Source organism: Neomonachus schauinslandi, chromosome 11, assembly GCF_002201575.2.
Source record: "Neomonachus schauinslandi chromosome 11, ASM220157v2, whole genome shotgun sequence".
Taxonomy (NCBI): domain Eukaryota; kingdom Metazoa; phylum Chordata; class Mammalia; order Carnivora; family Phocidae; genus Neomonachus; species Neomonachus schauinslandi.
The window spans coordinates 55709412-55733612 of NC_058413.1; the positions used below are offsets into that span (position 1 = coordinate 55709412).

At 59.6% G+C, this 24201-nt stretch overlaps 1 protein-coding gene across 3 annotated transcripts in view; it reads right to left on the minus strand.

Annotated features, from left to right (window-relative positions):
- Window positions 1–23377: 23377 nt before the first annotated feature.
- WNT11 (Wnt family member 11) overlaps window positions 23378–24201 on the minus strand; it is a 20677-nt gene continuing 19853 nt past the window's right edge. For 2 of the 3 annotated variants that reach the window (XM_044919584.1, XM_044919586.1), the window contains exon 6: window positions 23378–24189. In XM_044919584.1, the coding sequence (XP_044775519.1) occupies window positions 24015–24189 (175 nt within the window). In that variant the 3' untranslated portion in view covers window positions 23378–24014. The remainder of the gene's footprint in view (window positions 24190–24201) is intronic. The other variant, XM_044919585.1, reaches the window with a different exon arrangement.

Sequence of the window (24201 nt, forward strand, 5' to 3'; positions counted from 1 at the left end):
TGAGAGCGACAGGGCCCCTGCCCAAGAGCAGAGGCTCAGGCCCAGGCAGGGGTGCAGGGCGCAGGGGGTGGGGGTGAGGCAGGGGCTGGTGAGGCCCAGCCCCACTGCTCTCCGGCACATGATATTATCTCTGGCCTTGGCGCAACCCTCCGAGCAGGATGCAGCTTTCAACACCTCTCTCCCCTCGGAGGGGCTCGGGGCTTTTCGAGTTTCTCACGACGTGGATCGAGAGCCCCCCCCGACCAAGGCTAACCCCATCCCAGAGGCGGCCAGTCTTCAGATAGTCACAACCCCTGATGTGGGAGGGGGAAGGGCCCTGGTGCATGAGAGGGGGAGATCACAGGAATGGCTCCCCTGAGCCTCTCCCCCATCCCCTCCCCTTCTGCTGTCCATAATCCAGGGCGCCTTTTCAAGGAATTCTCCACCCGTGTGTTAGTGATTTATTTAGACTCGGCTCATCCCGCCCGCCCGGCGGGTGACAGACCCCTCCCCACCCTCTTGCCCCCTCAGCCACATCCCTGGGGCCGTTTTTTCATCTCCAGCACAGCAGGCCTGGCCCTGCTCCAGAATGCTCCAGATGGCTCTGCTGGACATCGAAGGCTTTCAGGGGACCCCGGAATCTCACTTCTGCGGGCCCAGTCAACCCCCTAATATTCTGTGGACCCTCCTCCTCGATCTTGCTGGGCCCCTCCTTCTCAACCGGGGAGGTGACAGGTGACTTTTAAGAGCAAGAAGCAGCCTTCTGGATCCTTCAGCCCAATCTCCTCATTGAACAGATGGATAGCCAGAGACCAAGAGGGGAAGGCCGGGAGGCAGGGGGGAGGCCCCAGCCCGTATCTGATGAAAAGGCCTTTAAGGTTATCGAGGACACCTCCCCCCACACACCCAGGACCTCATCTGACCTGCACCTAAACTCTCATCAAGAAAGGGGCAGGGGCACCTGGGTGGCTCAGTTGGTTAAGCAACTGCCTTCGGCTCAGGTCATGATCCTGGAGTCCCGGGATCGAGTCCCGTATCAGGCTCCCCGCTCAGCGGGGAGTCTGCTTCTGCCTCTGAAACTCTCTCCTCTCGTGTTCTCTCTCACTCTCTCTCTCTCTCTCTCTCAGATAAATAAATAAATAAAAAAAAAAAAAAGAAAAGAAAGGGGCAACGTGGGCGCCTGGGTGGCTCAGTCGTTAAGCGTCTGCCTCCAGCTCAGGTCATGATCCCAGGGTCCTGGGATCGAGCCCCACATCGGGTTCCCTGCTCGGCAGGAAGCCTGCTTCTCCCTCTCCCACTCCCCCTGCTTGTGTTCCCTCTCTCGCTGTCTCTCTCTCTGTTGAAAAATAAATAAAATCTTAAAAAAAAAAAAAAAAAGAAAGGGGCAACATCCCCAGTTTACATGAGAAGAAGGAGGGCTGACCCTCCCAGGAGCATGGCTGGACCAGAGTGCACGTTTGAGGCCGTCTCTCTCCATCTCTCTGTCTCATTCAGGTTGGGCCTCTGGCTCCCAGGTCGGGTCCCTGCTCTTTGGGCCTTCCTCCCCAGTAGAAGCTGGGTGGGTGCACAAGTCAGCGTGTCATGAGCACTCATGCGGCACTTTGGCATGTGGGGAAGGGTCCCTGAGCCTCCTGGGAACATGAAAGCACCTGGAGTGGTACCCATTCCCCGCCCCTTGCCCCTCAGTACCTCCCCCATCCCGGTGCACGTGAGGAGGGAGCTGGCCCAGACTCTCACACAGCCATACAGCAAGAGAGCCCCATGGCTTGGCATGGGGCTTGGCATTTGCTCACCCCTGGCTCTGGATCCTGAGACCCAGGATCCCAAAGGGGAAACAGGAAGAAGCCTCTGGGCTCTCCTCAGCAAGTTCCCCTCCCAGCTGACTTCCTCAGCTAGAGGTAGCTAGAGGAGAAGGGCCATGGTTCTGAGGCCCAGAGAGTTGCAGACAGCACTGGCTGGCTACATGATGACCCTGGGCAAGTCACTGACCTTCTGGGGGCCAGTTTCTCCTTCTCACCCTGAGGGGAGGGCAGCAGTTAGATAAGAACCCCTCCAGGGCAGCCACACTCCACCTGGCCTCCTTCTCCCAGCGCTCATCTAGAGGTCAAGAGCCTGGTGACCCAAGCCCAGTCTGCATTTGCCCCAAGATAACAAGGCCCCCAAGCTCTCCTTCCCCAAGCACAAGGGGAGGGCGGGGGTGGGGCAGCAGGGAGGACCGCGGGGCCACTGGCCACTCTGCGCACAGCCCTGGCCTCTGGGGAACTGGGTGCGGCCCAGGTCCTAGGCAGGCGGCACCCCCGCACCCAGGCCCCACTGTCTGCGGGGAAGTGCTCGGCTAGGGGAGAATCGGGCCTCGCTCTCCTGGTCCCGGTCCCCCTCTGCAGCCTGGGAGTCTCCTCCCATACACGGACCTACAGAGGCAGCAGGAACAGACACATCTGGGGAGCTATGGGCCAGCACTTCTGGGGTTGAGTCTTGCCGGGTATAGGTTATAACAGGCTCTGGGTGTCCCATGTCGTGATTCTAATCCCAGCACCGCAGCTCACAAACTGTGTGGCCAAGGGCAAAGCCCTTCACCTCTAGGAGCCTGGGTCTCCTCCTCTGTGGAATAGGGCTGAAAGCCGGGCCAGACTCATTGCAGCTTTCTGAGGATTCAATGGGTTAATAATGCGAAGCACTTAGCCTGGCTAACAGCACAGAGAAAGCAGGCAATCGATATCCGATATCCGCGGTTACTGCTGCAATGGTCGTTGACCCCTCTGGGCTGTGGTTCGTTCTCTCAGGGCGGCATTCCTGATTCGCGCCTCGTGGTTTTGGCTGTGCCGAGCCTCTGGGACCAGGTTTCTGCAGGGAGCAGGGTCCACAGGTGTCTCACGGGGGATCAGTAGGCCAGCTGTGCCCAGGCTGGCTCCCAGAACTGGTGGCCCAGAATGGCCTGCAACGGGGATTCTGGGGCCAATTACTTGCAAGCTGGTGACTTTCTCTGGCTAGGCGTGGGGAGGACAGGGAGGTGGCCGGGACACCAGGCACCTGTCTGCCATCCATCCAGGTCTGGATGCAGATGAAGCAGAACCAGAGCCACCTCCTCAGCAGCAGGGGCCCCAGGCCAGGGAGATGGGGGGAGCCTGGGCAGTGGCTTTCCCTCCAGCCATCCCCTGGGGCTTCCCCGAATATTAATCTGTCAAGTGAGGGGGGATCACAAGGGAGTAAAAGTCACAGACTGGAAACGCCAGCACACGCCTGTTATTTCAGGTGTGGGTGGGAAGGCTGGTCCCGGGGAAGCTAAGCTGTCCGTGGCAACCTCAGCCCCCAGCCCTCTGCTGGCTGGCTGGCCCCTTTCCCCTCTGGGGCGGCTCAGGGGCCCGGTGGAGGCCTCGGGGCAGGGAGAGGTGCTGGCAGCCGGGGCAGGCAGTGCAGCTTCCTGAGGCATGAAGGGCCCCCCCAGAGAGGCGGGCACTCTGGGAAAAGGGTGCTGGGGTCTAGCAGGACGGCTCTCACGTGGCCCTGGCACCCATGCACACTTAGCACGGCTGCTGCCATCAGCGGGGCTCCCCAGGGGAGCACTCCCTGCTTCTCACAGCTCACACTCTCTCTGGGTCAGTCTCATGCTGGATGTGGTAGGGGTGTGGGAGGCTGGGGCCTCGCTCATATTTTCCAAAACCTTTTTAGACCCTGCCCGGGCTGGATGCCAGGATCAGGAGGAGGGTCTGACCCAGTCCTCACCTAGGAGGTGCCCCCAGTCTGGGGTCAGAGAGAACCAGGTGGGCTGGTACCTGGTCAAACTCCTCCTAGGTCCCCAGAGCCTGACAAGGGGCTTGTTAAGGGAACAAGTGGCCAACTGAGGCAATGTCTGCTGACTCCCCACCCCCATGATTTTAAGGCCCCTCCAATTGCAAACTGACCTTCTGGAGCTTCATCCACCTAAGGGTGGGAGGCAGAGGCCTCCCCCATCCTCCCCCATCCAGCTTTGTTGCATTGCAGGATAAGTCGAAGAGAAAGGCCCACCTGTGCACAGGGGAGCCGGGAGGTGCACAGAGCAGAGAAGGGCCAGAGGGCTGTTTTCCCAAACTGGGCTGCTGGCCCCCAAGAGAAGGGCTGGTGGGAGAGGAAGAGGGAGCCAAAAGTGGTCCAGGCAGTAAGAGGGGGCTTGAAAGAGATTTTTCCAAATCCCTTTCTCAGGGTATCAAGAGAAGGAATAGCCCAGTCTTCAGGGACACCCGCCCCCAACCTTGGTTCTTTGACCCAAAGGGAGGACGAGATAATCACAGTCCCAAGGAAATGCAGCCGGTAGGCAGGGCCAAGGTCTGGGAGGACCGAGACACCCTCCCCTACCCCTCTCTCCCTCCACACCTTCCCCTCCCTCCTCCTCCATTCTTCTGCTTAGTTGGTTGGTAGATTTATTCATGGAACATTGTCAAGGGCCCAGAGGACCATCGAGGATCTATTCAACCTTGAACCAACTAGAGCTTAGAATCAAAACTGGTAACTCAGAGCCTGAACTCAGAATGCAGATGCTGAGCCCACACGGAGGACTCAAAAGGTGGGGTAGGCCAGCAGCCACCAACTCTTAGCACTAGTTCTGGAACTTTAAAAAATCCTGCTCCCTTTGGGTAAACATACAGTCTCCTGCCATCTTTGAATATTATTTGAGATTCAGAATGAATTCAACCCTGTCACTCAATGCACATGAGAACAATGGGATTTAGCTGTGCCCCTATTTTGATAGGGCCTTCCTGCCCTCCCCACTTTCAGGAAATGCAAATGCTGAACTATGATCCGATCCACAGCGGGCAGAGCACAGGGGTGCAGGTGTCCCTTCTCCTCCCGGCCGAAGGGGCCTGTAAGAGGCCAGTGCTCTAGGCCTCTCTGTCCTGGGACAGGGCAACCCACTGACTCCTCGGGCCGGTCCTCACCTATGCAAACTCTCCTATGCAGTCAAACCCAATCGCTCACACTTCAGTGTGAAATGGCAGCAAAATATCCCCCACATCTTTCTATTTTCTGTGGCTTTTTATTTTTTTTGGAGCAAGAAGGGTGACTTGGAGTCCAGAGAACTCCAAAGTTACAATCTTAGGGGGAGAGTGGATATTCTGTCAAGGTCGGGTCTCTGGTCTTGAGCTCCCAAACACGGCAGAAGAGGTAATCTCCCGGGACCCTTGTTCAAGTGCACACTGTGCAACGCACGCGGCTGCGCGTGCGCCCCTGTGCGTCAGCCCGGGCCTCCCCCGGCCGTGTGCGTGCGCGTGCGCCCCTGTGCGTCAGCCCGGGCCTCCCCCGGCCGTGTGCGTGCGCGTGCGCCCCTGTGCGTCAGCCCGGGCCTCCCCCGGCCGTGTGCGTGTGCGTGCGCGTGCTGTGCGGCGGGCTTTCGATCCAGGCGTCACAGCCCCCGACTGCGGCCCTTTGGGTTTTCGCGGGCCCCTCACCCCACAGTGGCACGTTCGCAGCCATGGCAGTGCCCCACAGAACTGAGAGACGGGGCTCACCGCACAACTTCCACGACGGCACTATTCCAAGCCCGCTTTTGGCGTCTCTTGGTTTCTTTTATTTTTTTTAAATTTTTTTAAAGATTTTATTTATTTATTTGACAGAGAGAGAGACACAGCGAGAGAGGGAACACAAGCAGGGGGAGTGGGAGAGGGAGAAGCAGACTCCCCGCGGAGCAGGGAGCCCGATGCGGGGCTCGATCCCAGGACCTGGAATCATGACCTGAGCCGAAGGCAGACGCTTAACGACTGAGCCACCCAGGCGCCCCTCTTGGTTTCTTTTAGAAACGGGAGGAACAACAAAGGAAGAGGTGGTGACCCCTCAGGACCTCTGAGAGGCTGTGGGGAGCTTCTGAGGAGGGGCCGGGCCACTGCCTCCCATCACGGCTCTCGGGCGTTCTGTGAGGGACTGTGGACGGCGTGCACGAAGGAAACAATGGCGCCAGACTCCCGGGCGAGCGGGCCGTGGGCTCCAGCTGGCCGCCTGACCACCCTGGCCACGTGAGGGGTGGGGGCCCCGAGCAACCCGCACCAACCCCGGGTTGGTGTGGTAGGAGCACAAGGTGAGGCCCGGCTGTGGGTTTCCTTCCCGCCAGGCCTCCCCTGGTCAAGTCCACTGTGAAGAGAGGAGGTGAGACGTCCGGCCCGCCCTGGGAACCCCACGGGAGCCCAATTATTTACTGGAAACAGTGAGGGATGAATTCTTGGCGGCTTCAGTCTGTGCAAATCAGAGACACGACTGAGCCCAAGTCTGGTTTTGATCAGTTCCAACTGAACAGACGGCTCGTTAAATCTGAGCTGGAGAGGCCTCCTCTCTGGAACCCTCGCCAGCCCTCCCCATTCCACCTCAGGGCTGGAAGGCCTCTTGGAGAAAAGTGAGTCCAAGCGGCCCATTTTACAGATGGGGAGACAGAGGCCTGAAGAAGCCCCTCCAAGGCCACTGTGGTTGCTGTACGCCTGGGAGGGCCAAGCCAGGCCAGGCAGAACTGTGGTTCTGGAGCTCTCCGAGCTGTACACAGTACGTCCGGAGACACGATCCCGGTGTTCCAGGGCCCATGTCCTCCCTTCCAGTTTCTAGAATTTTCCCCCATTTAATCTGGGTGCTTCCACCATGTTTCCCTGGATACACCCTCTCCTTTGTGGTTGAGGATGGGGGGCAGGAGGAGACCCAGACAGAAGAGATCTCTGGGCCTCCGTGTCCTCATCTGTAAAATGGGTCATCCCGATGTGGGCACCCATGATGAGGGCAAAGCCCCACCCAGTCTGGTGCCCAGCAGGTGCTCTTTGAGGACCAGAATCTGCCTCCTGGAGCCCCATCCTCAAGCACTTCCTAGCCCCACTTTCCCAAGGCCTGGGCCACCAGCTGGGGTCAATGAGGTGACCCGGGCCTGGCCCAGCTGTCAGCCTCGTCTTCACAGCCCTTTGATCCACCACCAGCTCCAGTGGCTGGAGCCTGGGCTGGCAGGCCACGGGCAGTGATAGATGCACCCTCCCGGCGTCCCGCTGGGGAACACATGTCCGCCGACGCAGGTCCTGGGGCCTCTGTCTGCTATCCGAAGCCCCCGGCCTTGGCCCCCATAGCTCCCTTGCTCACACCCAGCCCTTTTGTCACCCTAGCTCCTTTATCTTCCCCAACCACCTCCAGTTTCTGCTCCTACTGTCTCCTCCTCCTGCAGAACCCTCCAAGCCAGAGTCAAGTTCACCAGCTCCTGGTCTGGTTCACAATAGCTTTCATGTGTGGCCCTTAATTTCTCCTCACCACAACCACAGTGCAAGAAGCTGGTGCTGTTGGGATGGGCCCAACCTTACAGATGGAGCCACTGGTGAGACAAAGTCATTGATGAGCAGGGACTGGAGTCCTGAACTGTCTGCTCACAGGCCGTGGGGCTTGGCCAAGAGGATTCTAGAGGCTCAGAAAGTCCCGGAGTAAGGGGACTGGAAGGAGCCTAGGGAGGGGGGTGCATTTAATCCAAACTTCAGAGGAATTCTTAACTCAGGGGGTCACTAACACTCAGGATCTTAGAACAGGGAAATGCCATGCCTGGAAAGACTCTTGGTGGTTACTGAGCCTACCCATCAAAGTCCCCAGTAGCCTGCAGCCCCTGCTTGAACACCCTCAGGGACAGTGGGCTCTCTCCCTTCAATTTGGGGCAGCCTCTGCCCGTATGGGACAGCTCTGACTGGAGGAATGTCAGAGCTGAGTGCCCTGTGCCTTCTTGTGGCCTCTTAGGGTTTGGAGACAGTGGCCAAGGCCCCTTTGGCCCTCTTCCTCCAGGCAGGGAGCAGGGGCAGGTGTGGGGCAAACATCTGGGGCCGAATGGGGAGGGGAGAGGCCCAGCTCAGGCCACAAACGCAGGGCGCGAAGTCCAGCCCCACCTGCTGCTGCTGTGAGGCCCCCACTCTGTCCCCGCGCCACTCCGAGCCCCGTTTCCCCATCTGGAAGTGGGAGGGGGCAGCCGGGGGGCTGACAGGCTCCTGGCATGGTCCCTGCGGCCACCGTGAGGGGCTGTGGGAACCCCAGGTGACCTTTGGCTGCCCTCATCTCCCCAGGGGTCCCGGCACCAGCCGCTCCTTCCAAGCACTGATTAACAGCTGGGCCGCACCTGGTGGGCAGATGTCAGCTGCCCCTCACCCCCGCCCGATCCTTAGCTCGCGGGCATGTGACCTTGCGTCTGTGTGCAGCTGCCTGTGCGTATGCGTGTGGGGATGTGTGCACACACGTGTGAGGTTGCCCTGGGGAGTGGGGAAAGCACCGAATGGGGGCCTGGGGGTGGAATGGCTGTGTCAGGGCTCACAGCTGGACCCTGGGAAATACCCTCCCAACAGCTGCACCAGACCCCAGGACCCTGTGCAGTGCCCTCAGAGCAGGACATCAGCAGGGCTCTGGGGCTGTGGGGGACCCTGAGGCACCTTCTCTTCTGGCATGGGGGTTAGCCAGCCGAAAGCCAGTCTTCCACAGAGAGGCTGACTCGTGGGGAGGCTGAGTCTGTCTCAGGAGGATGCAGGAGTGAGGGGCACTTGCTTCGAGCAAAGCAAGCCTGGTGTCAGGGTTAGGCAGAGGTGCAGCCTGGGGCCGGCTGTCAGCCCACACTCCACCTCCCAGAGTTTGGTTTGGAGTTCAGAGAGAGGGGCACCAGTTCCCCCAGGAGTTGGTAAACACTATCTCTATGACCCTGGGTGGGGGGCTTGAGATTAAAATCCCATTCTAAGGAAGAAGAAAACAGGAACCAGAGAACCCAGCCAGGGTCCCCGAGTGGGACTGGCTCCTAAACCAACCCTTGTCCCTCATGGGACTTGGGGGCAGACCCCGGCCTGGGCCTGGACTGCTGGGAGTGAGGGAAGGGCCCAGGCCGGGGTCTGGCTGCCCTGCACACCAGTGTCCCCATCTCTGGGCTCGGCCTGATGTGTCCTAGCAGACTCTGGCTGGGAGGAGGTCAGGCTGCAGGAGGGGATCTGGGAGCAATTTGATAATTAGGCAAGAGGCCTTGACAAGCAGCCTCTGTGGGTTCCTTTAGGGGGCCTTGGGGGGGCTGCAGTGAGGTTGCCACCCGCCAACTCCCACCCTCACCGATCCCCCACGCCCTGCTGTTGCCCAACAGTCCCTTCTACTGGGCCCCCGAGGTCCCTCCCCCTCGCTTAGAGCACCAACAGCTCTGAGTGAACAAGGTGGGGCTTCATCCCTCTTCAGCCTCAGGCACCTTGGATGGACTCCTCCACACCCTCTGAGGCTGACCCTGCCATGGACCAGAGGAAAAATAGGCCCAGAGAGGGCAGCAGTTTGTCCAAGGCCACACAGTGAGGCAGGGAAGAGCCAGTGCTGGGCTCAGGCAGCTCCCTCTGCTGGGGGGAGGGGAGCAGGGCCCCCACAAACTCAGAGCAGGCGGGGCTCCTAGGGATGGCAAGGCCCCCTCCATACCTCCCCTGTCACACAACCAGGGCCCCCAGAGGGGGAGGGCGCTGGGGGCACAGCCTGCTCTGCCCCTTGCTAAGAGAGGCTGGGGGCTGGAGGAACTCCAGCTATAGAGGAAGCTGGGGGCCCATGGTTAGGACAGGAGAGGCCACGAGGAGCAGACAAACGTTAAGGGTCAGCCTCTTACTGCCCTCAACTCTGGAAGGGAGGGGGACTCAAATTGGGGGAGTTGGGGGGGCAGACATCATCCTCATCATCCTAGACCTCTAGAATTCTAGAATCCTGGGAGGGCCCAGACTGGGTAGGCCATTGCCCATCTCTGGCCTCCATTGTCCTGACTCCCCCTGTTCCCTGGAGCAGCCCTGTCCTTGCTGCCCTTTGTCCCCATCAGAAAGGAAAAGAGCAGCATGGGCATCCAGGGAGGGCCCGTCCTCAGGAGGCTGCGCCCACCCTGTGGCTGGAGGTGACCAGTGCTGGGCTGAGTCCTGCGCTGGCCCTCCATGAGCACGCACGCATAGAGCACGCTGTGTGTCCTCACAAGACTAGCCTCAAGCGTCGCATCTGTAAGCCACTGTGCAGCAGGTGGCAGAGCCAGAGGTCAGCAAGCCCCTCTGACCCCAGAAGCCATGATTTGCCACCCCTTGGCACCACCCTGCTTCTCAGCATCTGGTGTGACCCATGCCCAGTGACTGCCCACCCGGAAATGAGGGGTGATGTGGATGGGTACTTAAGGACCCGCGAGGGGGGGCAGAGAATTTGATCTAGACTCTGACAGTTGGTAGGGGAAGGAAGGGCAGGCCTGGCGGAGGGGTGGGCCTGAACAGAGGTGTGATGGCTTCTGAGTCCAAGGCAAGTGTGGAAAACGATGGGGTGACGCGTGGCGGGGGTGGGGGTGGGAGAGGTCAGCCAGGCCCGCCGGGAAGGCCTTGAGTGCAAGCTGAGAAGTGGGTCTTCCTTGGAGGCCGACCGCTCGTTGAGGGCAGGTGCCTTGTTCATGACGCTACCTCCGCACCGCTCAGAGCCGCACACACGGCAGGTGCTCCCCAAATCCCCGAGCAGGTCCCAGACAAGGGCCGCTCCCCTTCCAGGGGGGCCCTGGGAAGCCCTGGGGTCTTGTCCAAAGAGCCCGTCAGCGCACTTCCAGGTACAAAGCATTTGATAATTCCTGTGCTGGCGACTCACCAGCGTGGGGGGCGGGGGGGGGGAAGGCCGTGGGGTTGAGGGGGTTCTTCTTTCTCTCTCTCTCTCTCTCAGAATGCCTCTTCTCTTCTGCCAGGTCCAAAACAATCCCAGACACCTCTGGCACCGCCTGGAGCTTTCAGCACCCTGGGCAGGGAGGGGTGGCCTGGGGAGAGGGAGGCCCCTTGCTGTGAGGGCAGGCCCGAGCCCCCGGCCCACCTCGTCCCCCACACCCGCCAGTGGATGGGCCGGGGCGGCAGGACTTGAGTGTTTCTCCTGAACCCCGCTCCCAGCCCAGGGCAAACACAACTGCCCTGGTGTTGTGGGCCTGGCCTTCGGCGCCCCGGGCCGGGCGGCCAGCATCTGGAGCCAAGAACCACAGGCTCCGCTGGAGTCCAGCGGCCGGGGAAGCGCTCACCCACTGAGGTGATGTGGAATCTGCCCCGCCCTGCCTCGTCGGGTGTCAGAGTGATTTATGGGCAGATGCCGAGAGGGGAGGCTGGGGAAACACAAGCAGTCTCAGGGCACGGTGGTCCCCAGGCCTCCCCAGCCGCCACCCTGCCACAGACACAGGAGGAGGAGAAAGGACCTCAGGCCCGTGTGACCTCTGGCAGGTCCTTTCTCTCTCTGGGCCTCCATTGCCTTTCAAATGGGTCCGAAAACCAACTTCAGATGATGGAATTAATTGCCAGAAGGAGCGAGTGAGGAGCTGGACATTGATCGCCCCGCTCGGAGCCTGGCCCAGGGCACACGGTGGGTCTCCTTGCACCTCTGCCCCCAAGCCTGCAGCGGCGCCCCAGCTCCCCGTCTGCCCCTGCCCCACCTACCTTCACGTCTGCCAGCCCCCTCCCTCCCTCCAGCCCTCCGGCCCTGGGGGCCCTGTCTGCAACACTCCCCGCCCCCCTCCACCGAGTCCACATGGCTTGTGCCCTCACCCCCACTTCTGTTGTCAGGCCTTCCGGACAACCTAAACAAAACAGACTCCTTCCTCTCCCCACAACTGCCCTTCCTGGCCCACAGTCCCCATCCTCTTCAGGCTGTTTTATTAACCTTGTCCTTAATATTTGCCACCACCTGATTAAAAAAGAAAAGAAATCCAAGTTTTGTTTATTGTCGTTCTCCCCAGCTAGAACATCAGTTTCAGGAAGGCGGAGATTTTTGTCTCTTGTTTACTGTGGAATCCCTGGGACAGTGCCTGGAACAAAGTAGATGCCCAGTAAATGTGGGCAGGTGGGAAGGAGGGAGGTAGGGAGGAAGGGGGGGGGGGGCAGTGGGACTCTGGGGAAGGGAAGGTGTGGCTTGGCGAAGCCAGGGAACATCTGGGGGAATGGCACCGTGTCGGGCATTTGCCAGGTGGTAGAGGAAGGCACTGTAGTCTGGGGTCCAACCAAACGCCTGAGGACAGGCATGGACATGAAACATGAACATGGGAACGCAAGGAAGCCAGATGCTGGAGAAGAGGGGTGGGCGGGCCGGGAGGAGGCGTGGGGCAGGCAGGATTGAAAAGCAACAGTAATTTTCATAACAGTAACATAATTTTTTAAAGATTAGGGGTCGTTTAAAAGAAAGGATGCCATAGAGGTCTGAACTAAAACCCTGTAGACAGAGTAGGAAGTACACTTGTCAGCCACGTCGTAACTTGTACAACGGCTGTGATTAAAGTGAAGCTTAGCTCCAAACTTCCTGTTAACTACAGCAGCACAGAGACGGGAAGACACTGGCCAAAGTCGCCCAGCTGGTAAGGGACGAAACTAGGAACCATCCAGACTTCGGGGGCTAAGATTCGGGAGGGGTAACCAGGGTGGGCCCCCAGGACTGAGGGTGGGAGTTAGGAGCTAAGAGCGTGGGGTGACGGGCAGCAGTCTGGAGCGGGGAGAAGGGCACCTGTGTAGGAGGCTTCCAGGGGACAGCATCCCGCTCCGGGGCAGTGGCTGCCGTTGCTAGGGGCCTCACCCCAGGAACCCCAGGCAGGGAAGCCTCAAGCATGGGTGGAGCAGGACCTCCCAGACCCGCCGGCTCATAACAGGGAGGCAGAACCTTTTCCTAGACAGAGCAGGACCGACCTGCTCTGTGCCCAGCGTGCTGGCATGGAGCGGACGGAAGGAAAGGTGTGCTGGGGAGAAAACTGATGCGTGCGGAGCCCCTGCGGAGCGCCGGGCTGTGTAGAAGGACAGCAAACAGGAGCAGAGAAGTGGACGAACTTGGCCAGTACTAAGGATTCCCACCAGGTCGGCCTGGCCCTAGTGAGCTCAGAGAGGCTTTTGGGGAGCTGGTTCCCCCAGCTGGGGGGAGGGGAAAGCTCGCGTCCTCCCAGTCAGCCCGTGAGGGGTGACCTGAACCCTCAGTGGATTCAGCTGGCAGCCAGGGCCTGTTTGCCCAAGCCTCACTTTCCCGTTCTGTAAAATGGGAGAGGTGGTGGGGGAGGGGCAGGTCAGCAACACCCTGACTGTGCAGGGACCCAGGCGGGGGCTAGGGTCACCATTCCCAGGGCTTCAGGGTCAAAAAGTGGGGGAAACTGGGGCCCCCAGAAGGAGGGGCACTGCAACTTCGACCCAAGGGCCACTGATCTCAAGGGGCTGCCTCGGCTCCGTTTCTGCTGACGTGGGGAAACAGAGACCCCGGGGCAGGGACCTACCTATTCAGGGCCTACGGTGAGGCAGGAGCGGTGGGGGCAGCCCAGGGCCTGGTCCCCAGAGATGAGCTAAGCAGCCAGGCTCAGTTTAGAAGATGCAGCCCCTGATCCCTGATATGGCCAAACCTCCTGTTGCTCTTCTTGTCATCTCAATGTTCATGGAGGCCTCCCCTGGGCCCAAGTATTGACATAGACCAGTTGAGGGAGGTGGATGTCCCCAGAAGCAGGACCACACAGGGTGACAAGGCCTGTCCCTGAGAGAGCCCAGAGGCTCTGGGTACCATTTGGAGCCCTCTCTGCCTAGAGGAGTCAGGCAGGGCTTCCCAGAGACAGAGGGTGTCGCAGGATCAAAGAAGTTTCCAGGCCGCCTAGGGACAGGCAGTAGAGATGGCCTGGACTTGGCTGGGAGATGTGGAAGGAGATGGCCTGTGGGAGGCTGTGGGGCTCAGGGAGGTGATGGGAAGGAGCAGAGGGAGTGTGCGCGTGTGGGTGTGGAGAGGAGCAGGCTGGGAGGGGGGCTCTGGCAGGGTCAGAGGCGAGGTCAGAGGGGCCCTCGGATGTATCCTGCAGGCCTTGGGGAGCACAAGAGTGTGAAGCAGGAGAGTGTTGAGTCCAGGTGTGCCCTAGAGCCGCGGTTCTCGATCTCTAGCATCAGAGCCACCCCTGGGAGGGCTGGTTAAAATAGCCATTGCCGGCCCCACCGCCAGAGCTTGTGATTTTGTAGAGCTGGGGTGGGGCCTGCACTTTTGCATTTCTTTTTTTTTTTTTTTTAAGATTTTTTTATTTGACACAGAGAGAGAGACAGCGAGAGGGGGAACACAAGCAGGGGGAGTGGGAGAGGGAGAAGCAGGCTTCCCGCCGAGCAGGGAGCCCGATGCAGGGCTCGATCCCAGGACCCTGGGATCATGACCCAAGCCGAAGGCAGAGGCTCAACGACTGAGCCACCCAGGCGCCCCGCACTTTTGCATTTCTAACACCTGGGGTAGGGAAGGGCTGGGCTTTCCATCTTGGAGACAGGAACCCAGAGGGGCTCAAGACTGGGGGGTGAGGAAAGGGAAGTCTGAGGCCTCAGAGGACCCGCAGGAACCCAGATCTGGCAAGCATCTGGCTGGAGAGGAAAAGGGGAGGCCCCTGGGGCACCACAGGTTTCTGCCCTGACCGGGCGGTAGGCCTGCGGCGTAGGCCCGGCTGCCCAGAGACGTAGCTCTGCAGCCTAGGCTCCGGCCTCCAGGAAGCCCCAGGTCCAGACCCAGGAATGCCGTAAGACGGGGCCCTGAGCTTAGCCCCCCAAGGCTCTCTGTCACCCTGGTCGACTCACACTCCTCAGAGCCCAGGAGTGCCATCTAAAATGGGATAATAGTTCCTGCCTTCCAGAGCTGTTCTGGGTACTGTGGGGTAGGAAACCTTGTGCACGCTGCACACCCATGTGCACGGGCGAGTTGCTATTACTGCCACCACTCCAGGGACGGGAGACTTAGCGAGAAAATATGGTGCCTTAACCCAGAGCAATAGTGAATGGCATTGCAGGCACCATAATAAATTTGTGCAAAAAAATATTTGTGATGAGAGCCCTAGGACATGCAAGGTGGGGGGTGGATAGGGGCTCACAGCCCTCTGTGATGTAGTTCCTGGCGTGGGGCCTGGGGAAGGGCTACCGAGAGCTGGGATCTGAGCCCTGCTCCCTTCCGCACAGACTAAATATTTGGGCTTCCCCTTCCCGGGCCTGGCGGCCTGGCAGGACCCAGGACCCCCTGTGGTGTGGCCACTCTGGCCTCTGGGGCTGTGGAGGGGGAGGGCCCTGCCTCAGGGGCGAGGCAGGCGGGTGGTGGAGATTGATCACAGAAGGCCCTGCTTGGACCAGCCAGCCTCTCAAAGGACAGAGCACCACCAGCGGAGAATCTGCCTCTGACACAGTGAGACCTGGGGCAGACCTGCCATTCCGGGCCTCTGTTTCCCCATCTGTGGAGTGGGAGAGGGGCAGGAGGGCTGAACAGGCTGATGACCTCCAAGGCCCCTTCTGGCTTCCTGGTGATGGCAGCCTCTCTGAACCTCCCCCAAGGCACCTGTCAGAGTCGGCCCTCTGTGAGCCCTAGGTAGGGCACCTGCAAAACAGGACAATCCCTTCTGAGCAGGGAGGTGGGCGGACGCAGTGACAACACAGATGGACCTTTACCAAAGATGGAAGGCCTTGGAAGAACTCTATTTACCAGATTGGCATTTTGCAGGGGAGGGCCCGGCTTATGTGAAAGCACCTCCAAATGCCACTCATATTCTCCCTCCTCCCCAAAATAAGGAAAAGCACCTGTCCAGCATCGTGGCGGGGGCTGAGCAGGAGGCCAGGAGTGGGGAGCCCACGGACAGGGCCTGTTGACTCCAGCTTTGAGGGTGGAGTCTCGTCAGAAGAGCGGAGGTGTTAAATCCCAGCAGCCTGATCTTCACGGCAAGTATTTACAAGGCCTCGACTCTGCCACAGGCTGTCCTGAGCCCTTGACCTTACCCATGTCTCTCAACATCCTGAAGGGGGGGGGGGGGGCTGTGATTGTCCCCATTTTACAGATGAAGAACCTGAGGCACACAAGATGCCACAGTCACCCAGGAATGAAACGGGGGGGCTGAGCCTTGGCCTGGCTCTAGAGTCCCCTCCAATGAGTTGTTTGTGTAGTGATAACGGGCTGACAGACTCCCGGGGCTGTGTGGAAGGTCAGGCTGGCAGGGCGTGTGGGCGCCACCATGCCCAGTGTGTCAGAAGTGCTCAGTGGGTGCTAGCCATTGCTCATCACTGCGGGAGAGGCTCGGTCTAGGGGGTCTACATTCCAAGGCATGTGAGAGTCTAGCAATCTGATTCTAAAACCGTCTGCCTTTCCGCGGCGTCCTGTTTGGGAGCTTCTTCCAGGGGAGAGTGGTCCAGCCTTAAGCAGCCAGGCGCCCCCCAGAAGCCAGCTGGTGGAGCTGAGCTCCGATCCTTGTGCCTCAAATTCTCCATGGGCCCCAGTCCTTGGAGGCTCCGGGGGACACCCCCATGTGCACGCACGCTGTGGGGCAGCCCCAGCACATAGCAGGTGTTCAGGAAACATGAGCATGAATGGCGGGTGGCACCATGGGGCCTGCTGCTCTCAGAGCCCCCGGGAGTCAGAGCGGAAGGAACGGCCTCTCTCCTCAGGTGTCTCATCCATAAACTGGCATTAACCTGGAGGGGGATGGGGATCTGGCTGCCTCTCTGAGCGTCTACCAGTCACCAGGCATCCTCCAAAAGGCACAAATTTCTCTGTGTGATACCCACCTAGAGCCTGGTCCAGTACCCCAGCCTCAGGCCTGGGGGGCGCCTGCCCTTCCGGTTGGGGTCTTCACCCCATCAGGCCTTGGACTTCTGCTCTGTCTTTGGGCCAGGCTTGCACTGGGTTCTGAGGAGACAACGGGAACAAGATGGTGTCCCCACGAACCCCAGGACAGCCTGAGGGACCCATAGGGGCACTGTGCAGGGCTGGGCCTAGGGACCTGACGTGGGGAAAGGCCTTCCTGGAAGCCCACAGCCTCCTGGGGAGAGAGCGAGGGGATGCCTGTGTGTTCCGGTGGCCACGGGGCTTCAGGGCCTCATGGAGGAGGTGGGCAAACCCTCTCCCTGACTCCATCCCAGCTGTCAAACGAGCAGCGTGTGAGGGCAGAGCTGGGCTTCACGGAGGCACAGCCCTCCTCACCGCCTCCTGTAGGACCCCCCCCCCCCCCCACTCCAGAGCTGGGCTTTTCCACCAACCGCGAGGCCCTGAGAGCAAGTCTCCTGAAGGAAGAAATCTTGCTCTCCCAGTCTCTGAGCCTGTGCCTCGCTGTCCACTCTGCCTGGGGGTCCTCCAGGCCACCTGGGCACTGCTTCTAGTCCTTCCAGGTCCAGCTGTAGGGATTCCCTGACTCCCTCCCCACCCCCGGCCCCAGGCTCCCAGCTCACTTTGCTCCCCCCATGTCTGGAGACTCTGAGGGCTGGAGCCATATCAGTCTTGGCTCTGATTCCCCAGTGCCTGGCAGAGTGTGGCTCAGGACAGTGCTCTGTGGAGGTTTGTTGACTGACCGAGTGACCAAATTCTGATTTAATAACAATGGCTACCAATAAATAACTCTTGCCATCTGATGTGCCCAGTGTTTGCTGTGCATGATCTAGTTTGAACCTCACAATAATCCAGAGAGGTGGGTATTGTTATTCATGATACTTTACAGATGAACGAACTGAGGCTCAAAAAGGAAGAAGCGTCTGCCAGGTGCCCCAGTCAGTGAGCGCAGAGCCAGGAGCCAGGCAGGCCTGGCCAAGAGCAGAATCGTGCTCCTAACCACAGCAGTGCTCCTAGCCCCTCCTGTGGCAGAGTCCTGCCTCTGCCCCCCGCAGGTGTGTCTTCCGGTGTCCTTCCTGTGTCCCCGGCATGCACCATGGAGAGAGGCATGGGGCCCAAGTGCAGGGAAGCTCTGGGGAAGGAAAGTGCATTACATGGTCCCATGGCCAAGCCCTGGCTGGGCGGTGCAGCCCGGTGAGGTGCTCCATGCTCTGTCCTGAGGTCAGGATGAGCCTGTGTTCACCCCCATTTTACAGCTGAGGCAGTGGCATCTTGGGAGCTGAGACTTGTCCAGGGTCACCTGGTTTGTAGGAGCAGGGGCTTGGATGAAGCCCTGGCTGTGTGACTCTAACAGGCCGTGTCCCTTCCTGCTACACACTGAGGCCTCCTGCATAGCTTGTGTGTTTCAGATGTGTTCTGGAGACAGAGACAGAGAGGCTGGTGGGGTCTCTGCTGTGCGGCTGTGGACACGTGTTGGGGTGGGAGGGAGGCCGTGTGGGTGCTGGAGGTGGTGGACGTCTGCTTCCCTACGCTTGGGAAATGGATTTTAGACTCCGCCTGGGCTCTGGCACAGATGGGGAGTGTCGGCAGCCGCCATCCTTGCCCCCCATTCCTGAGGATCCTGGAGCCACCGTTGGTGACGATGGGGTCTCTGTTAGTGGGGAGAGGAGCTCTCAGGGACAGCAGGAGGGAAGGGCAGCAACTAGCAGGAGGAGAATGGACCGCCAAACTGACACTGGAGGGGGCAGGAGGGCTGCTAGGGGCTATGACGGAGCACCGCAGGTAAGAACCATCACACGCCTGTGGGGAAAGCATCGGACAAGCGGCCTGTCCCCAGAAGCTGGCCTCGGGTCACCAGCTGATGATGGTTACCTAGCCTTTTATCCAGGAGTGTCCAGAGCCAGGGTCTGCAGCAAGCAGGCTTCCTGCCTGCTAGGTCTACCCTCCCTTGGGTCAGATGTGATGGGAAGTCAGGACAGCTCTCAGGGGAGAAGAAGGACGATATAAACCCTAGAAAATTCACCATGACACTCCCATGTTAGGCAGAGGAAAACAAAGGCATAGTTTTAGATTCTTTAGATTCTAGACCTGCTAGACTCTTAGCATCCTGGAGTCCTGGGCTCCCAGGACCGTGGAATGCTTTGGGCAGTGGTCCAGAATCTAAGGAAAGCTGCATCAGGATCTTGAGTTAGCAGGTGCCTTCGAGGGCATGGCACCTAATGGGCTGCTGCGCCAGCACCTCCCAGACGGTCACTCGCTCCGCAGCCCCTGCAAGCAAGGCTTTTATGGATGCCAACATGGCGGGGACATGAACACTTAGGTTTTCACTACAGCTGTGCCCGTCCAGGAGCTCTGGGGCCCAGGCCTCTCCAAACTCCGCCTTCCCCTGCCAGCCCCGAGGCCAGCCTGGATGCGGTCGGTGTCTGGGATGGTCGTGATCTGCCACCTCTGCCCCCCCTCCACCCCTCCCCCAGCTCTCCAGCCCCCCACTGGAGCCTGGCAGGTGAGGCAATGGGGACCGAGGGGCTGATGAGGAGAATGTCTTCAGCAGCCACAGGCCCAGGGAGCCAAGCGGATATTGATTTGGTCTATGGGAGCAAAGGGACCCGTTAAACGGGCTGCTGTGAAATCGCTCTGCCTGAAGCCAGCCATCCCTGCGGGTGGGCAGGGGACCTGGCGGGCAGGTGGTGGCTGGGCCAGCCTGTGGCTAGCACCCTGGTGGCGGTGGTCTCGGACACCCTGGCTCTAATGTACCAGCCCAGGGCCCGAGGCGGCCTGGTGCCCACAGACCCCTGAGCTCCAGCCACACCCCGCTTCTTGGCCTCCCCCCAGCAAACCGGGCGCCATGCCTTCGCTCATGCAGACCCCTCCCCTTTGCCTCTTCCTCCATCTCTTGAAATCCTCCTCAGGTTTCCAGACCCAGTGCAAATGGCACTTCCATGAAGTCTTCCAGGTTTTCTACTCTCTACCCCCGACACTTTGAGAGAGGTGGGTTTTCTCTGGACTGCCTTCTCCAGTCCCTGTGACACCTATTAAAATCTGCTTGGTCTCCTCTCCCTCCCGTGCGGAGCCCTGTCTGGCTACTCCGGTTCATGGTCAATACCCATTCAGCCAGAGGCCACCTCCATCCCTCGGACACCCATCACAAACTTGCAGCCACGGAGTCTGGGGCTTGAATCCTTGCCCTGCCCCTTACGGCTCTATAACCTTGGACTACTTGCTTCTCTCCCTGGGCCTCAGTTTCCTCATCAATAAATAGAGATACTGGGCTCTACCTTTCAAAATCGTGAGAATTAAATGAGACAACTTTTGCAGAGGCCCAGAGAGGGCCAGTGGCTGCCTGGAGTCACACAGCAAGAGAGTGGAAAACATGCCGGGATTTCTGCCTCCCAGCCCCAAACTCTCCCTACCCCATTCAGCCTCCTGTGGTCCAGGGTCCCGGGCGGGGGCCTGCATCCTGCTGGAGGCCTGCTCTGTGTAACCTGGCAGCTGGTCACCATGACCTGAGGAACGACAGACCATCAGCCTGCTCAGGGCTGCGCCCGGGCCGCCTTGGTTGTTTCTCTGGCCTGACCTGGCCTCCCCAGGGGCCCTTATCTGTCCTTTCTCTCCTTTCCCACCAACCTAATCTCTCCGTCTTTTCAGGAGTTCCTGTTTCCTCTCTGCCGCCTTCTTGTCTCCCTCCTCAGGCCCGGTCTCTCCCATGTCTCCAGTCAGCCTCCCACACTTGGTTCAGAAGCCTCCTCGGAGCAGCTGGTCCTGTCATCCTTGGGGAGTCACGCTCTCTCGCGGGCCTTCTGGGCTTCACAGAGCCCAGTCTGGGCCTGCGCTCCTCTTAGGCAAGAGGGAGGTGGAGCGTGACAATCCTGCTGGTGGCCCGCATTCTGACACCCACAGGGCCATACCTGGGCCTTTTACATTTTCAGGGTTGGCTATTGGTTCAGGGGCCTCTACAGTGGTTCTAAGGCAATGGTTTGAAGATTTCTACTCCAAAAGTCCAAAATACCAAGATTTTATGGCTCGAAATCTCTGCACACAATGAGATCCTGAGACCCTAGAGCTCTGAGGTTCTGGGATTCACACTGGAGGCCCCGCCCCTGTCTCACCGGGGTAGATGCTCAGCCTAGCTGCATGCTTCGAACCCTGATCTGTCCGGGGAGGAACAGCGCAGACACCTGTCCCCCACCCCCTCTTGATTGCCCAGCCCCTGACCAGCCAGAGGGGTGCAGGGCCTCGTTGCTGGCCTGGGCACTGGCAAGTGGCAGGTGTATAAAGCCCACTGAGTCGGGGGCCCAGCTGGGTCTCCTGTCCTGAGCCGGGAAGAGTCTTCTGCCTTTTATGCCACTCTTCCTGCACCTGGCCGGAGTGAGGACTCGTGAGAAGGGCGCAGGGTCTGATGGCAGACACACCTGGGCCCCCAGCCCCGCACCACAGTGGACCTACTGTGAGATCTGGGGCAAGCCACCTCCTCTGCAGAGCCCTGAGGTTTGTGATCACCCTTTTTGAGAATCACTCTGGGTCCTTGGTCCGATTTTTTCATTTGCTTGTTCTGGTTAAGGTCCAAAGAACACCCCAAAATCCAACATTTCCGAGGCATGAGCTCAGCCCCAGGTGTGCCACTCCCAGATCCCAGATCCCCCGGTGCACTGGGCTGGTCCTAGCTCCCGAGGAGGCTCCAGATGGGTGGGGGAGGCAGACACAGACACAACACAGACCTGTACTACAACCTGGTTCAATGCAATGTCCCCGAGGAGCACAATGGCCATGGGAACCCAGAGGAGGTCCAGGCGGAGGGTGGTCAGGGAAGGCTTCCCGGAGGAGAGGACCAGTCAGCTGGGCCTTGAAGGAAGATTGGACAGTGGCTGGCCACAGAGAGCATGAGTGTGATGGCTGCTTTAATGGTTCAGAGGGTTGCAGGGAGCCCGAGGAGGGAGAGATCCCCCCCACCCGGGTCGCTAGGGAAGGCTTGCTAGAGAGGGTCACGACAGCTGAACAGGACTCCAACAGGGAAAGTTCCATTCCAGGCCTTGGAAGCACAGCAGATAGCCAGAGGCAGGCCCAGCAGTCAGGTTTCTGCATCCATGAGTGCATGTGTGGTCTGCCTGTGGCTGGAGCAGAGGGCAGGCCTGGGCAATTGCAGGAAATGTGCCTGGAAGAGTGACCTATGACCTGGGGGAGAGGCCTTGGATGCCGGGCCAGGGAACTGGGGACTGGTTTTGCGGGCCGTGTGGAGCAAGGGGCAGCCCTGGGCCCGGAAGACAGCACACTCCAGGGCCTGTTCAATGCAGACTGAGTTTTCTGCAGAGATGCTAGCGAGAGCCTCTCCCTGAGATGCCCTGCAACCCCACCACCAGCCTTATCAGCTCTGTAACCACAGGAAAGGCCCTTCCCATCTCGGAATTTCCTCATCTGCAAAACAGATTGGGAGACCAGAAGACTTATCTTGAGGTTCCTTCCAGCCTGTGATTCTGTGACTCTGGCCACCCCGAGGCGAGCTCCCAGGCAGGGACTTGGAGGGTGGCCACACAGCCCTCTCTCTTCCCCTCAGTGATCAGACCAGCCTCTGGTGGGGGCGGGGGTGGATGTCCATAACATCCCACCCCCAGGTGCCTGCTTCACTTCACCAAATCCTGCCCGTGCTCCAAGGCCCTGCTCTGCCCCAACCCCTCCAGGGGGTGCCTTAGCTAGCTCTGGGCAGCGGAGAGCCCTCCCCTGTGTTCACGTCTCCTCCCCCCAACACAGAAATTCTGGTTACTTCCTTCGCTTACATCCTTGGACTTGTGGGGTCACCCCACGGCCAGAGCACGTGTGATTCACTAACTGCTTCTCTCTGGGGGGACCTGCCGAGGGCCAGGCGCGGAGGATACCCTCTACTTGCCCATCAGCACCACCCACCACCCGCCCAGGAGAGGAAGCTGAAGCTCAGAGAGGGCAGAGCTGACCACACCGAGACCCTCCCATCTCCCTGGCTGCTACTTCTCAGCGCCTTTGCCTCTTTCCCCCTCCATCTCCCTGACCTCCGAAGCCAAGATGCCCCAGGCCCTGGCCTTGGTCCTTTTTGCTTTTCTATCCCACCCCCCCTTAGTGATGATGCCTAAATGTGCATCTCAGCCTCTCCCCACCAGTGCCACTTGGGACTGAATCGACCTCACAATCCCCATGTGGCCAAGTCTGAGCACCAGTCCTCTCTCCATCCCCGTCTCAGGGCTTCGAGGTACCCCAGGCAAACGCTTGTGACCTTCTTGATCCTCCTTCGCCCACACCCCACAGCCATAAAGAGAGCAAATCCCCATGGCTCCACCTTTGACACAGAACAGGAATCCAGACGCTTCTCACCACACCCAGGGCAGCCAGCCTGGCCCAGGCAGAGGTGGGGGGGCGGGGGGGGCTTTCCCAACCACCAACCTTAATTTTCGCCATCCCCCTTTTACAAATGGGGAAACTGAGGCACAGAGGGTGGGTGAGGCGGGGAGCCTCCCCCAGAGTCACACAGAACACCCACGAGGGCTGACAGGAGCCTGGGTCTGCCACTACCTCCCTGAAGTCTGCGTCCCCAGCTCCCCCAGTAGATTTTCTCCGGAAGCTAGCTTAGCAGGTCTGACGACACAGCCAGCCTATGCCGGCCTGCGTGTGTGTCCCTGAGGAACAAAGAATCTGCCAGCTGGGTTTATGTTTCAAGACGTCTGTCCTCGCCCTTGACCAAGAGATCTTACGGGGAGATCAGGGCCGGAGCTGGGGGGCTAGGGACATCAATCGGAAGCCGCCTGGAAACCCGAGAGTTCACCCGGGACCTTCTGAGTTCACTTGAGGAGGCCACAGACCTGAGGGGCGGGCTGGAGTTCTCTCGCAGTTTATTTCACACAGCTGTTTAAAAAGCTTGTTTAAAATAGAGATCATTATATATATTTATTTTTATATATATATAAAATATATAAAGAGGAATTGAGGCAAGCCACCCCAAAGAAAAAGCTATGTTTTATAAATATTTCTGTAGCTCCCACATCCCAGAGGAAGAAACAAAACGAAACAACAACAAAAAAACATTTACAACCCAAGCTAGTGGTTCCATGTGGTGGGCCCAGTAGGCTCAGACCCTGGGGGCAGCCGTGGGGTTCTCAAGGGCAGGGCCTGCAGAACATTCTAATGAGGGCAGGCAGACCCCCCCCCCCCACTCCCTTCCCGGGGGGTTGGCGTCTCTGGCCGTGAAAGGTCAAGTCCATACCAGTCCTGCCAATCCCAGGCCCCTGGCTTCTCAGAGCGGCCTGGAAGGCGGCGAGTGGGCCCTCCCGGGCTCCGATTGCCAGGTTATTTTTAATCTTGTCGGTTTCCTTTGATGTCCCGGCCCTCCTTCCAGGGTGGCCAGGCCTTCTGTCCCCGGCGGCTGCCAAGCGGAGGCCAAGCACAAGCCACCTCCCACGCCTGGCATCTGGGATCCCCAAGCGACCATCCCGGGGTGTGTCCGGGCCCCTGGTGGGGGCGGGGCTCCGAGGGTCCCGGGCGCGGGCGGGGCGGCGTCACTTGCAGACGTAGCGCTCTACCGTGCGCTCGCAGCGGCGGCACGTGACGTAGCAACACCAGTGGTACTTGCAGTGGCAGCGCTCGACCACGCGGTCCGTGTAGGGGTTGTAGCCGCGGCCGCAGCACATGAGGTCACAGCTGTCGCTGCCGTGGGACGTCTTGTTGCACTGCCTGGGGGGTGGG